This window comes from Oncorhynchus masou, chromosome 28 (assembly GCF_036934945.1).
Source record: "Oncorhynchus masou masou isolate Uvic2021 chromosome 28, UVic_Omas_1.1, whole genome shotgun sequence".
In the NCBI taxonomy this organism is placed as follows: Eukaryota; Metazoa; Chordata; class Actinopteri; order Salmoniformes; family Salmonidae; genus Oncorhynchus; species Oncorhynchus masou.
Window position 1 is genome coordinate 14713027 of NC_088239.1, and position 15732 is coordinate 14728758.

At 49.6% G+C, this 15732-nt stretch overlaps 2 protein-coding genes across 2 annotated transcripts in view; both read right to left on the bottom strand.

Annotated features, from left to right (window-relative positions):
• LOC135517227 (phospholipid-transporting ATPase IB-like) overlaps positions 1-9061 on the bottom strand; it is a 104812-nt gene extending 95751 nt beyond the window's left edge. Inside the window, exon 1 of the mRNA XM_064941340.1 lies at positions 8949-9061. The gene's annotated coding sequence lies outside the window, so the exon portion shown is untranslated. The remainder of the gene's footprint in view (positions 1-8948) is intronic.
• Positions 9062-9642: 581 nt separating this feature from the next.
• LOC135517228 (E3 ubiquitin-protein ligase RNF6-like) lies at positions 9643-15709 on the bottom strand. Its single transcript, XM_064941342.1, is given in 6 exon segments — positions 9643-11985; positions 11988-12968; positions 12971-13411; positions 13610-13732; positions 14373-14528; positions 15645-15709. Coding segments are annotated over 5 exon segments (2151 nt in total). The 5' UTR covers positions 14521-14528; positions 15645-15709; the 3' UTR covers positions 9643-11527.
• Between the last annotated feature and the right edge of the window lie 23 nt (positions 15710-15732).

Below are 15732 nucleotides of genomic sequence, written 5' to 3' on the forward strand. Positions count from 1 at the left end.
AAAAGCAGAGCTCATGCCTTTCATGCAACTTTTTTCAAATCATCATTAGAGTCGTGTCATGCAGCCTTAGAATGTATTAAAATCTAAACTTATAGCCCAACCTTTGTATCACAACTAACATTACATAAACAACTCTAAATTAAGCATATAGGGGTACCTGTTTCTTTGTTAACTGCTCAACAATGAATAGCCGCATGTGCACACTCCCTCAAATCGTTTGGAGAAGATATCCTTTCTATTTTATTCAGCTTTGTTCAGTTGTATTCTTCATACTATAAACTAATGCCATAGAATTCTAAGCTAATCTTGTCTGCTAAATGAACAGTGTAGCCCACAGCCATATGGCATAGCCAGATCAGGACCTAACAAAGACAACTCAGAGTATGCTATTCTGTTCTTCTGAAATAGACTACATTTTCTTCATATCATGTTTCTTTAGACCAGTCTAAAATAAATAATGGATTTATTGTGAAGGTGTAGGCTATATTACATGGATTTATTAGACTTTTTAAAAAGTAGATTTTCCAAAGGTCTGCATCAGTGGAAGCCAAGAGATGCTAAATGTGTTTATGTTAATTAACGGTCGATTACCGTGAGACCGGCAGTTATATGCTTGACAATCACAGGCTAACTAAATTTTGTGACCGCTACAGTCCTAATTATGATGTCCACCAATTGAACGTGACAGTCAGATAGTGACGCTCAGTGTTTCTTGTTTTGGCTTATGGTTTTGACTGTAAAACAGTAAAACAGGCATACAAAGTCAGTCATGTGACTAAAAATAAGCAAACTACAAATTCAGATAGCCCACTTGAAGGTCCCACCCTCTGAAAACTTCTTGGTGAATCGGAGGTTCCCCCATCGTCCCCCAGTCTCCCTGTGTTGATTCATTGCCCCTCCCATTACAGGAAAGCATTACCTACAGAGCAGTGCCGTCTGACCGTCTGACCCCTACGAGGTTCCATGGCTGTCCCTGTTCCTAGTGACCTCGAGCCAGGTCGTTTACTTCCTGGTCAAGTTTGACTTGCAGGTCTGCTGGGGTGGCCAGTGGGTCCAGTTACCAAGACAATGGAGTGAACAATTAGTAGAGGAGTGAAAGCCTCTTTCCTACAGCACAAGCTGGAGTAGTAATCCTCTGTCTGTCTGCTCTGCAACTTCCTCTACCTGCTAATCCTTACACTGATAATCCTACAGGTGAGACCAGAGACAGGATAATACATTTATACCTAATCACATATACTGTACTGTTCACACATGCACAGACACACACTTACACTCCCATACACACATTCACAAAAAGCTAAAAAAATAAATATTAGTGGCAATGCATTTACACGTGCAATGGCCCAACATGCAGTTAACTACTCGCCTGCTCACCCTCTCACTCACTCACTCTCACCCAACCCAACAGTCAACTGAAACACATGCATGCATCTATGTGCATGGTAAATTCATGCCATGTGCATACCCATGGGTCACAAGTAAGTGTGCTTTATTTACATATACAGTTGAAGTTGGAAGTTTACGTACACTTAGGTTGGAGTCATTAAAACTAATTTTTAAACCACTCCACAAATGTCTTGTTAACAAACTATAGTTTTGGCAAGTCGGTTAGGACATCTACTTTGTGCATGACACAAGTCATTTTTCCAACAATTGTTTACAAACAGATTATTTCACTTATAATTCACTGTATCACAATTCCAGTCGGTCAGAAGTTTACATGCACGAAGTTGACTGTGCCTTTAAACAGCTTGGACAATTCCAGAAAATTATGTCATGGCTTAGAAGCTTCTGATAGGCTAATTGACATCATTTGAGTCAATTGGAGGTGTACCTGTGGATGTATTTCAAGGCCTACCTTCAAGCTCAGTGCCTCTTTTCTTGACATCATGGGAAAGTCAAAAGAAATCAGCCAAGACCTCAGAAAAAATATTGTAGTCCCCCACAAGTCTGGTTCATCCTTGGGAGCAATTTCCAAATGCCTGAAGGTACCACGTTCATCTGTACAAACAATAGTACGCAAGTATAAACACCATGGTACCATGCAACCATCATACCGCTCATGAAGGAGATGTGTTCTGTCTCCTAGAGATGAACGTACTTTGGTGCGAAAAGTGCAAATCCATCCCAGAACAACAGCAAAGGACCTTGTGAAGATGCTGAAGGAAACAGGTACACAAGTATCTATATCCACAGTAAAACAAGTCCTATATCGACATAACCTGAAAGGCCGCTCAGCAAGGAAGAAGCCACTGTTCCAAAACTGCCATAAAAAAGCCAGACTACGGTTTGCAACTGCACATGGGGGCAAAGATCATACCTTTTGGAGAAATGTCCTCTGGTCTGATGAAACAAAAATAGAACTGTTTGACCATAATGACCATTGTTATGTTTGTAGGAAAAAGAGGGGTGCTTGCAAGACGAAGAATACCATCCCCACCGTGAAGCCCGGGGGTGGCAGCATCATGTTGTGGGGGTGCATTGCTGCAGGAGGGACTGGTGCACTTCACAAAATAGATGGCATCATGAGGCATGAAAATTATGTGGATATATTGAAGCAACATCTCAAGACATCAGTCAGGAAGTTAAAACTTGATCGCAAATGGATCTTCCACATGGACAATGACCCCAAGCATACAGTACATCCAAAGTTGTGGCAAACTGGCTTAAGGACAACAAAGTCAAGGTATTGGAGTGGCCATCACAAAGCCCTGACCTTAATCCTATTGACAATTTGTGGGCAGAACTGAAAAAGCGTGTGCGAGCAAGGGGGCCTACAAACCTAACTCAGTTACACCAGCTCTGTCAGGAGGAATGGGCCAAAATTGTGGAAGGCTACCTGAAATGTTTGATCCAAGTTAAACAATTGAAAGGCAATTGAGTGTATTTAAACGACTGACCCACTGGGTATGTGATGAAAGAAATAAAAGCAGAAATAAATCATTCTCTCTACTATTGTTCTGACATTTCACATTCTTAAAATAAAGTGGTGATCCTAACTGACCTAAGACGGAATTTTTACTAGGATTAAATGTGAAAAATCAGGCCAGCCTGTCAACTCCAAGCAGTGAGGGGCGCCAGCCTGGACAACCTGTGAACTCCAAGCAGTGAGGGGCGCCAGCCTGGCCAGCCTGTGAACTCCAAGCAGTGAGGGGTGCCAGCCTGGCCAACCTGTGAACTCCAAGCAGTGAGGGGTGCCAGCCTGGCCAACCTGTGAACTCCAAGCAGTGAGAGGCGCCAGCCTGTGAACTCCAAGCAGTGAGGGGCGCCAGCCTGGCCAACCTGTGAACTCCAAGCAGTGAGAGGCGCCAGCCTGTGAACTCCAAGCAGTGAGGGGTGCCAGCCTGGCCAACCTGTGAACTCCAAGCAGTGAGAGGCGCCAGCCTGTGAACTCCAAGCAGTGAGGGGCGCCAGCATGTGAACTCCAAGCAGTGAGGGGCGCCAGCCTGTGAACTCCAAGCAGTGAGGGGCACCAGCCTGGCCAGCCTGTGAACTCAAAGCAGTGAGGGGTGCCAGCCTGGCCAACCTGTGAACTCCAAGCAGTGAGAGGCGCCAGCCTGTGAACTCCAAGCAGTGAGGGGTGCCAGCCTGGCCAACCTGTGAACTCCAAGCAGTGAGGGGTGCCAGCCTGGCCAACCTGTGAACTCCAAGCAGTGAGAGGCGCCAGCCTGTGAACTCCAAGCAGTGAGGGTGCCAGCCTGGCCAACCTGTGAACTCCAAGCAGTGAGAGGCGCCAGCCTGTGAACTCCAAGCAGTGAGGGGCGCCAGCCTGGCCAACCTGTGAACTCCAAGCAGTGAGAGGCGCCAGCCTGTGAACTCCAAGCAGTGAGGGGTGCCAGCCTGGCCAACCTGTGAACTCCAAGCAGTGAGAGGCGCCAGCCTGTGAACTCCAAGCAGTGAGGGGCGCCAGCCTGGCCAACCTGTGAACTCCAAGCAGTGAGAGGCGCCAGCCTGTGAACTCCAAGCAGTGAGGGGCGCCAGCCTGTGAACTCCAAGCAGTGAGGGGCGCCAGCCTGGCCAGCCTGTGAACTCAAAGCAGTGAGGGGTGCCAGCCTGGCCAACCTGTGAACTCAAAGCAGTGAGGGGCGCCAGCCTGTGAACTCCAAGCAGTGAGGGGCGCCAGCCTGGCCAACCTGTGAACTCCAAGCAGTGAGGGGCGCCAGCCTGTGAACTTCAAGCAGTGAGGGGCGCCAGCCTGTGAACTCCAAGCAGTGAGGGGCGCCAGCCTGGCCAGCCTGTGAACTCAAAGCAGTGAGGGGTGCCAGCCTGGCCAACCTGTGAACTCCAAGCAGTGAGAGGCGCCAGCCTGTGAACTCCAAGCAGTGAGGGGTGCCAGCCTGGCCAACCTGTGAACTCCAAGCAGTGAGGGGTGCCAGCCTGGCCAACCTGAGAACTCCAAGCAGTGAGAGGCGCCAGCCTGTGAACTCCAAGCAGTGAGGGGCGCCAGCCTGGCCAACCTGTGAACTCCAAGCAGTGAGAGGCACCAGCCTGTGAACTCCAAGCAGTGAGGGGCGCCAGCCTGGCCAACCTGTGAACTCCAAGCAGTGAGAGGCGCCAGCCTGTGAACTCCAAGCAGTGAGGGGCGCCAGCCTGTGAACTCCAAGCAGTGAGGGGCGCCAGCCTGGCCAGCCTGTGAACTCAAAGCAGTGAGGGGTGCCAGCCTGGCCAACCTGTGAACTCAAAGCAGTGAGGGGTGGGATGAGGGGCGGCCACCAGCCTTGGGTCCACAGGAGACCAGCCTGTGAACTCCGAGCAGTGAGGGGCGCCAGCCTGTGAACTCCGAGCAGTGAGGGGCGCCAGCCAGGCCAGCCTGTGAACTCCAAGCGATGAGGGGCGCCAGCCTGTGAACTCAAGCAGTGAGGGGCGCCAGCCTGTGAACTCCAAGCAGTGAGGGGTGCCAGCCAGGCCAGCCTGTGTAAGACAAGACTAACTCACTTCTGTCAAACCTGTCAGTGAGGCGAGAGCGCATGGCGGCCACGCCGACGCCCCGCTCAGGGTCCAGGTGGTCAGGAGACTCCTACTGACTAATGGGAGTCAACACTAACTGCTCTGGGGGAGACAGAAATCATGGAGCAGGCCACCAGCCATGGGACGGGATAAAGATAAGGGAGCAGGCCACCAGCCTTGGGACAGGAGACAAAGATAAGGGAGTAGGCCACCAGCCCTGGGACGGGAGACAAAGATAAGGGAGTAGGCCACCAGCCCTGGGACGGGAGACAAAGATAAGGCAGTAGGCCACCAGCCCTGGGACGGGAGACAAAGATAAGGGAGTAGGCCACCAGCCCTGGGACGGGAGACAAAGATAAGGCAGTAGGCCACCAGCCGTGGGACAGGAGAGAAAGATAAGGGAGTAGGCCACCAGCCGTGGGACAGGAGAGAAAGATAAGGGAGTAGGCCACCAGCCGTGGGACGGGAGAGAAAGATAAGGGAGTAGGCCACCAGCCGTGGGACAGGAGAGAAAGATAAGGCAGTAGGCCACCAGCCGTGGGACAGGAGAGAAAGATAAGGGAGTAGGCCACCAGCCGTGGGACGGGAGAGAAAGATAAGGGAGTAGGCCACCAGCCGTGGGACAGGAGAGAAAGATAAGGGAGTAGACTCACTGCTTGGGACGGGAGAGAACAACACAGAGAATCAGCAACGCAATGCCACTATTGTCCGGGACTGGCCACACACAACACACGTGTGAGTAAGTAATCGATGTGTGTGTGTGTAGGTGACTTCAGGTGTGAGTCTAGAAGAGGCAATTGACTGTGTGTGTGTGTGTCTGCGTGTTTATGTAGACTTGTGTGTGTGTGTGTTTCTACTTGTGTATGCTGTTGGAATGTCGTTGACATTGTCTTGAGTCCCATGAAGGTTGTACAACAGTGCTCCTCTGTGGCCAACTGATCACATTGCCTCCTGAAGCTTTTCTGGAGCTCATCACATTTGTTCCCGAGACTGACCGTGCCAGCCACACATCCATCCATAGAGAGCATTCATTCCCCAAATGGTATCCTTAACAACCTAGCAGCCATTACAACCAGGAATTATACACTATATATAAAAAAGGTATGTGAATACCCATTCAAATTAGTTGATTTGGCTATTTCAGCAACACCTGTTGCTGACAGGTGCATAGTATCGAGCATACAGCCATGCAATCTCCATAGACAAACGTTGGCAGTAGAATGGCCTTACTGAAGAGCTCAGTGACTTTCAACGTGGCACCGTCATAGGATGCCACCATTTGTCAAATTTCTGCCCTGCTAAAGCTTCCTCGGTCAACTGGAAGTGCTGTTATTCTGAAGTGTAAACGTCTTGGAGCAACAACGGCACATCCGCGAACTGGTAGGCCACATAAGCTCACAGAATGGGCCCGCCGAGTGCTGAAGCCTGTAGCCCGTAAAAATCATCTGTCCTCAGTTGAAACACTCACTACGGAGATCCAATCTGCTTCTCGAAATGGGTTTCCATGGCCGGGAAGCCGCACACAAGCCTAAGATCACCATGCGCAATGCCAAGCGTCGGCTGGAGTGGTGTAAAGCTTGCCGCCATTGGACTCTGGAGCAGTGGAAATGCGTTCTCTGGAGTGATGAATCACACTTCACCATCTGGTAGTAAGATTTTGGGTTTGGCAGATGTCAGGAGAAAGCTACCTGCCCCAATGCATAGTGCCAACTGCAAAGTTTGGTGGAGGAGGAATAATGGTCTGGGGCTGTTTTTCATGGTTCAGGCCCCTTAGTTCCAATGAAGGGAACTCTTAACGCTACAGCATACAATGACATTCTAGACAATTCTGTGCTTCCCACTTTGTGGCAACAGTTTGGGGAAGGCCCTTTCCTGTTTCAGCATGACAATGCTCCCGTGCACAAAGCGAGGTCCATACAGAAATATTTTTGTCAAGATAGGTGTGGAAGAACTTGACTGGCCTGCACCTCAATGCCATTGGGATGAATTGGAACGCAGACTGCGAGCCAGGTCTAATCGCCCAACATCAGCGCCCGACAGCACTAATGCTCTTGTGGCTGAATGGAAGCAAGTCCCCAGCAGCAATGTTCCAACATCTAGTGGAAAGTCTTCCCAGAAGAATGGAGGCTGTTATAGCAGCAAAGGGGGACCAACTCCATATTAATGCCCATGATTTTGGAATGAGATGTTCCAAGAGAAGGTGTCCATATACTTTTGGTCATGTAGTGTATGTCCCCAGAAAGACCTGCCTCAGACACACAGACAACAGCCTGATTTATATCATGATATCTCTATACATGGTAAACAAACCACCCTTCTCTGGGGACACACACAGAATAGTAATGCGGTGGCAGGTATCCTGGCGGTTAGGAGCATTGGGAAAGGAACCAAAAGGTTGCTGGATCGAATCCCGAGCAAGGCAATTAACCCTAATTGCTCCTGGGTAGCTGTCAATAATGTCTGATCCCTGACCCCACTCTCTGAGTCTGTCTCAGGAAGAGTGGGATATGCAAAAACCACATTCCCATCTCACATATACAGGTTACTCACTTGTACATACAATATATAATCAGTGAAGAACTGTCAACATCTCCCTTAAATGTCACTGGGGGGGATCCGTTAATAGGTCTATAGGGATAGTATGAGTCTTTGTTCCCGGATGTGTTGTGTTGTCTTGACTCCTGGGTCCTGACTGTCCTTATTAACCCAGAGTAAAAGTACTTTTCTGTCAATATCAGCTTTCCCTGGAGTCTCTCACTAGAACCTGTTGGAGGAAAAACATTCAGTCAAACACCTGCCACAATGCACTTGTGCCAGTTAATTGTGCCAGTCACTCAAGGTCATTCAGCCACCTGCATACCCTCTTCCAGGACAATTGCTGCGTCAAACCTGCCCCAACTATCTCCCAAAACCCTGACCTCCTCCTCTCTAATCCCTGCAGCCTTGACCCAAAACCTCTTATAGCTGTCACTCCCTGACATGGTCAAAACGCCAATAATCATGCTAGGATTTTCCGTGTGTACATAGGCTAGAGCCCGTGGATAAAATAAGTATGCGCTGTGTGGGGAGTACTGTGCAATGGTGCTTTCTGCTGTCCCTGTAACGCATAGAGGGCAAAAGCGCATCTGTGACGCATTGTTTTTTTTTCGGGGACAAAAGCGCAATGAATAGCCCCAAAAGACCAATCACTATTCTGCACCAGTATACAGGCCCAGATAATGTCTCTATTATGTAGCCTAAACTAGCACATATGTCGTGTTCAATTGTGTGGTCCCGCGTGACCTTAACAGGTGAGATGGCCTTCCCGCTAGGGGCTTAGAATAAGATCCCTTAGTCACGTTGCCTGTAAGTAACGACTGTGTTGAACAACGGGCTCTCCCACCGTGCCGAACTGTGGGCAGTTATGTGTTCTCGGACTAAAGTATGTCCTATCCTGGCAGTTTGCACCCTTCACACCATTAACCCATTCGCCATGGGAAAGTAAATCGATTCCGTGGACAAATAGCCTACAAAGGCATTTCTGTAGACTAGTCTATTACGTGCGCATGAACGAGTGCGCACACTGTTTAAAGTAAGGACATGACATCTCGGTCCCCGCTAACCTCGTGTCCATCTACCGGTATTTACTGAAATATTTTTGCACAGCATAATTACGCACAGTACGCTACGCTATACAAAACATTCGACACTGACTCAGTTGAAGCGCTGAGCCCACAATCCGCGTCAGTCCATGCCAATAGAAAATTAGCCCTGCACTGACTGTGTAGCCTATGACAGGGTGCACCGCAGTCCTGGGATAAACAAGGCCATCCCAACCCCTATAGTTCCAATAATATAGCCCAAATCACATATATAATAGGCCAGATTGCACAAATTGTCAATAGAATCAATCAATCAGTCCTCGTCGCAATGTTTATGTCGCTGCCAGTTCGACCCCTATAAATACACACGGAGCTGTAGACTACAGTACATGCGTCGTCCCCTCTAGCCACGCTTACCGCCCTCGCTGTGGATCTTCTTCGATCGCCGGTTGAAATACATCCTGAACTTGTGCGGTTCTGTATCAGGCTGGAAGATGGCGTCCGGGGCACCGGCATGCTAGTGGCTCACTGTCACAGCAGGGAATGCGAGCACGGGACAAGGCTGCATTCGCTCGGAGATGAATCATAACCGACCAGTTGGACGAGGGACGGTGGTGGGTCGACTCAGCAGCGACGAGGGCGCGCTTAGATGCCATGTGTTCGTGCGGCTTCGTCCTCAGCCATACTCACAAAAAGGCTAACCTCGTTCCTTCGTTAAGACTCACTTTGCTTCCACTTGACATGCATGTAGCCAATGTGTGCCATAAATTAATAGTCTAACATGTCATGTGTAAAAATAACCTAGTAACGCAGTAGCCATAGGCTGCAGGAGGCCAACACTGCAGAGCTAGGTAAAATAGCATGCTAAATGGATATAGGGAATATGACTATTAGCACTATGGTTATTTAATATTTGGATATTTAACAAATGAAATGTTACATTCATCTAATTTCATAGGCCTATGAGTAATTTGTAGCCTAGGGAGAGAGAAAGTCAAATCAAAGACAGGGAGAGAAACCATCACACTGGGTTATGTCGTGTCATAGGAGGAGATGTGGATAAAAACAGTGGTTTTGTGTGAGGAACACAAACACAGTCACACAAAATAACTCCAGGCATAACAAAGCTGTATTTAATTCCATTGTTAAGGAGCAGAGAAGAAAACCCTTGTATATTTATATTACACAGTAACAGAACACATTAATCTTAACAGTTTGTTTTAATCTCATCACATAACAATAAGTATTCAATATCTCAAAGGATGTTTTTGATCTCATTAAATAGGAACAGAATAAATAGTAAATTCTGAATTTGATGGCCACAAACCCTCTTAGATCAACATTCAGGTGACTGATTAATGCTGCTAAATCATATGACATTCTGCTTTGTCACTTCCTTCAGCTCTACCACACACACACTTATTCATCACACTCACAGCTCCACAATGCAGGTACGCTCAGATTCTGCAGTATACAAAGAGCAATATTACCCAATTATCACACCCCTGTCTCATGGGTCTGCATGACAAAGGTCAGGATTCAAATGACAGAAAACCCCTGCCCTACCTGGACACCGATAACACTGGCCTCCAGTTCTCACCATGTTGTACTGTGGTGAATACTGCCCCTGGTGGTAACATGGTGATACTGCATGCAGGAAAAGCCTATTGAGATCTAGGCCAGGCTAATGGAGGAAGAAATCTGTTGTTCACTGATCTGAAAGGATTGGATAGATATAGAAAATGGTTGAGTGGTGCCAGAACCATTTTGCTTTCACCTATTCATTCCTTTCAGGTTTGTGAACATGGAAATCAGGCCATGACAGGCAGGTTCTACCAGAACTGGGACTTTAAAACACAGACGTTAAAGGAGTGGGAGGTGATGAACTACTTTTTGATTACTAGGGTCTCTCTAGGAGGCCAAGGGTAGAGGGACAGAATACGACTGAGCAGATACTCTATTTCCCAACAGAGGAACTAATCATTGATGCCAAGGAGTAAACAAGGGAGAAAGAACAGCACTATAATGTTTTAAAATGTAACTAGGAAAAACAGTCCTTCCTTCCCTCCAAGTTATTGCACAACTCCTTGTCGAGCATCAACATTGTTGGCCTGTCTCTGTAACAGACAAGTTCTACTACAAGTGCTTGCTGCTAAATCACACACTTTCCTGATAATCCTTTTCTTTAGATGTTTCTTTCTGACTTGGGGTACTAATATTTTAGTGTCAAAGGCTGTAACGGAATGAAATGTTGAACATCCACTGTGGATCTGTGGGGTTCGATGGCTAGGTTGAAATATACTGAACAGGTGGGCAAACAACAGGATCCTTGGGACCACTGACCAAGTGAAAACTCATTCAAAAGTCAGGATACACGACAGCCTTTGTCCACACAATGTCAAATCATAGAGGACACTTTGAAAGGAATGTCGGGGCTTTAAAATGGAAGATTCCAATATTGGCTTTTAACTTAAAATGGCTGTTTCCTGCTTCTGATTAAAAATGCAATGCGACTGAGGACTTTCTCTTCTGAACCCCAAAACACAGGAGGCGGTGACATATTTACACGTTCTCAACCAAATCAAGTCCAGAGATGTGTCTGACTGATTACTGTAGTCTGGTTGTGACAGGGTGATGTCACGCACATCAGGTAGAGGAGCAGCAGCTGGCTATAGTAGCTCATTAGCATAAGTCCTATCTTTACATGTGGACCTCAGTGACATCATGACAGAGTGGCCAAACAGAAACAAGGAGGGGGGAAAAAAAAGTGCTGAAAATAAAATACTTCTAAAAAAATAAAGCTTTGTTAATTCTCTGCATTTATAGTCCCCCCCTCCCCTCAATGGATAGCGCAATGATAAATGAAAACATTAAAGCGCTATGTACATGCACCGTCCACTCCGCTCGGGCATGCTCAGTTCAGCCAACAGGTGGCAAGGTGTAGCTGGTGGCGGTCTAGGGTCAGGGGGTTCTAGGGATCAAAGGTCAGGGCAGGGTCAGTCCTGGTGCACAGGGAGGATGGGCTGCCTGCAGATGGGGCAGGTGTTGTTTTCAGAGAGCCAGCGGTCAATGCAGTGGATGTGGAACTCGTGGGCGCAGGGCAGGCGGCGCAGCTTGTTCCCCTGGGCATACTCATTAATGCAGACGCTGCAGGCGCGCCCCGCCTCTCCCTCCAGGCTAGCCTGGCCGTAGGTGCGCGTGGCCAGATTATCGATCTGCTCTTTGGTCAGGCCACGAGGGTGCTCCTCGTCCTCCTCATCGTTGAGCAGAAAGAAGTGGGCCAGACGCAGGATGGGCAGTGTGCCGTTTTCCACGAGGTTGTTTGTGTCCCTGCTCGTCGGCCGACCCTCATTGGGGGTAGGGACTCCTCCAGCACCGCCGTCACTCCCGACTAATCTCTCCTGGCCTCCTTCTTCCTCGGCCCCTGCCACTCCCCGGTCTCCATCTCCACCCCTCCTGCCTGACCTTCCACCCCAGTTCCACTCTCGTTGCCATGGTAGGCCTGTGTGGTGGTGTTTGCGTTGGGTCCAGCAGGGTCCTGGTGACCTGGCGTGCCCCCGGTGGTCTCAGAGTCAGCCTCCGTCTCCATGAGGGAGCTGAGCTCTCCGAAGCCGGTCATGATCTGTCTGAGGATGGAGCGCAGGGCGGTGGAGCTGGGCTCCCCCAGGCCAGTCTCACTGATCCTCCTCAGAGGGATCCGGATGGTGCTGACGTAGGTCCGGATCCCGGCCCGCTCCGAGCGGGAGATGGTGCGCCGGAAGCCTCCACTGTCACTCTCGAAGGTGACGGTATTCTCAGCAGCGCGGGCCCGGGAGCGGGTACGGCTGGCGATGCTGTCTCGGTCCCGGTTCTCTCCCGGTCGGATGCGACGCACCTGCAGGTCCAGCATGATGGTGGGATGGCGGCGTACCCCTCCGGCGCCCCCCGCCCCGGCCGTGTGTGCCTCTCCCTCCTGCTCCTCTGCCTCTGGACCAGGCTCTGATACTACAGCCGGCTCTGACACGGCTTCACCGGTCTCCATGGAGACAGAAGCAGTTCCGTTGCTGGGCTCGGCAGTGTGGATATTATTAGAGCCACCATTTCCACTCCCACCATTAGGGGATAAGGTAGCTGAGTTAGGGGCGGGGTTTCTCTGGAGAGGGGAGCGGCTACGTCTCCTAGATGACCGGGAGGAAGTCCCACCTCCTGCCACAGCCCTGCGGGTCCGGCCGCGGGATCGAGTCCTGCTGCTGTGTGGCTCACGCCCCACAGATGCCCCCTGGGGGCCAGACTGGGGCGCTACACGGGGGCAGTCCAGGGTAGCAACCCCCTCCTCCTGCCTCTCCTCTTGGGAGGAAGCTCCGCTTGGGGACTGGAGCTGTGGAGGGCTGCTTTGATCCTGAAGGGTAGGGGGGGTGATGGGGAATGGGGGGAGGTGGAGGGCTGTTGTACTCCTTAGAGCAGTAGGGGGGACAGGGGTGAGGTGAAGGGTGCAGGAGTCAGAGGAGGGGTGGTGGTAGTACTGCGTGTACGGCGGGTTTGAGCCCTCCTGCCCAGGGTTGCTCGAGGTGAGGGATAGGGGGAGGGCCGGGCAGGGGTGTAGGGTGAGGGGCGAGTGGAAGGGGAAGTGCGTATGGACGCTGTGGATGGAGGGGGGACAGGGGACAACTCTGAGGGGTCGGGGGTGTCACTGTGCTCCCCTGGTTCCGGCTGCTCATGGTTGATGTTGATCTCCAGGCTGAAGCGGAACTCTCCACTGTTGGGGTTGGTGCGGCTGACCGCGCGCCACGTCTGGTTGCCGCTCTGGCCGCTCCGTGTGGCGTTCCCGGTTCGTCGGAACGTGTTCAGCCACTCCAGCAGTGAGTCGCCATTAGATGTCTCTGCTCCCGGCTCAGCAGTACCTATACAGACAGCGGCTCGTTACTGAACTGAGTCAGTTGTAATTATCTAGTAATACGTCAGTACTATACAGCAGCAATTAGGTTATGAACCTTTTGAGAACCATTACATCCTGTCAAGTTTAGGTTATACAGGCTAGACCCTTTAGCATCCATTTCCTCCCCAATATTCCTTCCATGCCCCTCTCTCCTCCCCCTCACCGCTGCTCCCCTCCTCTTCTCCGGCCTCCGTATTTTGTGGGCGTGGTTCAGGTCGGGGCTGAGATGACACACGCTCCTTTGCACCATCCAGGCGCTGCCGTAGCTCCTCAGCTGTCACTTCACCTGGGGAATAACATGTCCCCTGTTAGGTCAAGATGGAGGGTGTATGATATGGGGTAGGTTATATGCTTCATTGTTGAGGGTCCAGTTCAGCCCTTAGTGGCCAACATGAGGCCATTATATTATGATGTGATATTACAAATGTTTTTTTTTATTTTACCTTTATTTAACTAGGCAAGTCAGTTAAGAACAAATTGTTATTTACAATGACGGCCTATATTAGATTGTATTAGCGAGTCCGCATTGGTGTATTGGGTTTGGACAGGGGGTGGACAACTACACCAATCCGAGGGCTACAGTCCTGCTGGTTTTCGATTCTCCATTGCATTAATTAGCGCCACTGATTGGCTAGGGGGACCGGGCACATGGCTGTCCTGATACAAATTAGCCTGTGATTTAAAAACATGGAGTAAAACCAGCAAACACCACTGCCCTGAGTGATTGGAGCTGTGCAGCCCTACATTATAGCGGGTTCTAGTGACGTCAGGTGTTCTAGGTTCCTGGGGTTCTAGTGAGGTCAGGTGTTCTAGGTTCCTGGGGTTCTAGTGATGTCAGGTGTTCTAGGTTCCTGGGGTTCTAGTGAGGTCAGGTGTTCTAGGTTCCTGGGGTTCTAGTAAGATCAGGTGTTCTAGGTTCCTCTCACCAGGTGTGCCCAGCAGGTTGCTGTCTCTCATGAGGCGGTACTCTTCCTCGCTCAGATCGTTGATGAAGTGATAGTACGCCTCCTCCCTTCGAAGACGCTCTGCCTGACGCCGCCGCTCGTCTCGCCCACCGGGAGGGTCCATCACCATGGAAACCGCTGGGGCACACGGAAGGGGTGATAGGGGTGTCAGAATTGTGGAACACCTGGCTGGATCTTACCAGGGCACTATTGTGATGCATCCATCATTCTATCACAGGGAGCAGTTGAGTTGGGATCAGACATATTTGACAGATTCTATACAACTAATGTACACGTCACTGACACTCTTGACAAGCATAGATTAGAACGAGGCTTTACTGATCATCCAATTCCCTGGGGAAAAAGCGCAGTCCAATAGCTTCTGTGTCACGTGAAAGTAGGATTTACAGAAAGGCTATTACTCGATCAATGCAATTATGTGACTTTGCAACTCCCGTCGCCTTTACATTATTAAACCGGTTTCCGTGGCCAACCTTTAGCCATGAACGATGAAGTCAAAACAACTTCCATTTTGATGTGGAATGAGACATGGCCAGTAAGAGGTCGGCTGAGCTGACATAACAGGGAAGGTTAGATTTTTGTTCCGACAGCTAGCTGGCTAACCTCCTTGGATTCATCAGAAAATCTCTATACAACAGCATCAATGCCACTGCGATAGACAGCAAAACATATTTCGTCGGCCGTAAATGTTGCAACAATCACGGTATTTGGAGCAATAATGCCGTCTCTACAAAGCATCATAATATAGTAGGCCATGTTGGAGAACACAGGAGGAGCAACAAAACTGACGTTGTCATCCTACTAGTTACCAATCACCGACCCAGGAATGATCACAGACACGTCGAGAGTCCAAGCATTGCACTACGGAGGAGGGACATGACAAAGAAAAGTCGGGCTCCATACAAACTGACTATGTAGAGGACAAAGAATCGTCACCTAACTATTGCAACAGAATTATATAAACGTCTCCAACTACAAAAAAATCTTGTTCACACCTATACGCAGGTTTCACATTGCCTTTCAAAGCGGCGAGCTGTCATTTTGAATGCGCAACGCATTTATTAGTTGCTGCCGACAGCTAACTAGCCATCTTCTGGTGAAAGGTTTGACCAATAAATAATACTTTTTTTTGACAAGCAACACAAGAACAGCGTGCATACTATACTCAATCTAAACAGTGTCATTGGCTCGAGTAAATAGCAATGACAACGAAATTTAAAGGGATTGTTGTACCTGACACAGCAGCTGTAATATGGACGGGTTTGCTTTCCTCTCCGCTCTGATTACAATGTAGCCAAGATGGGACCACCTGTGCTACATT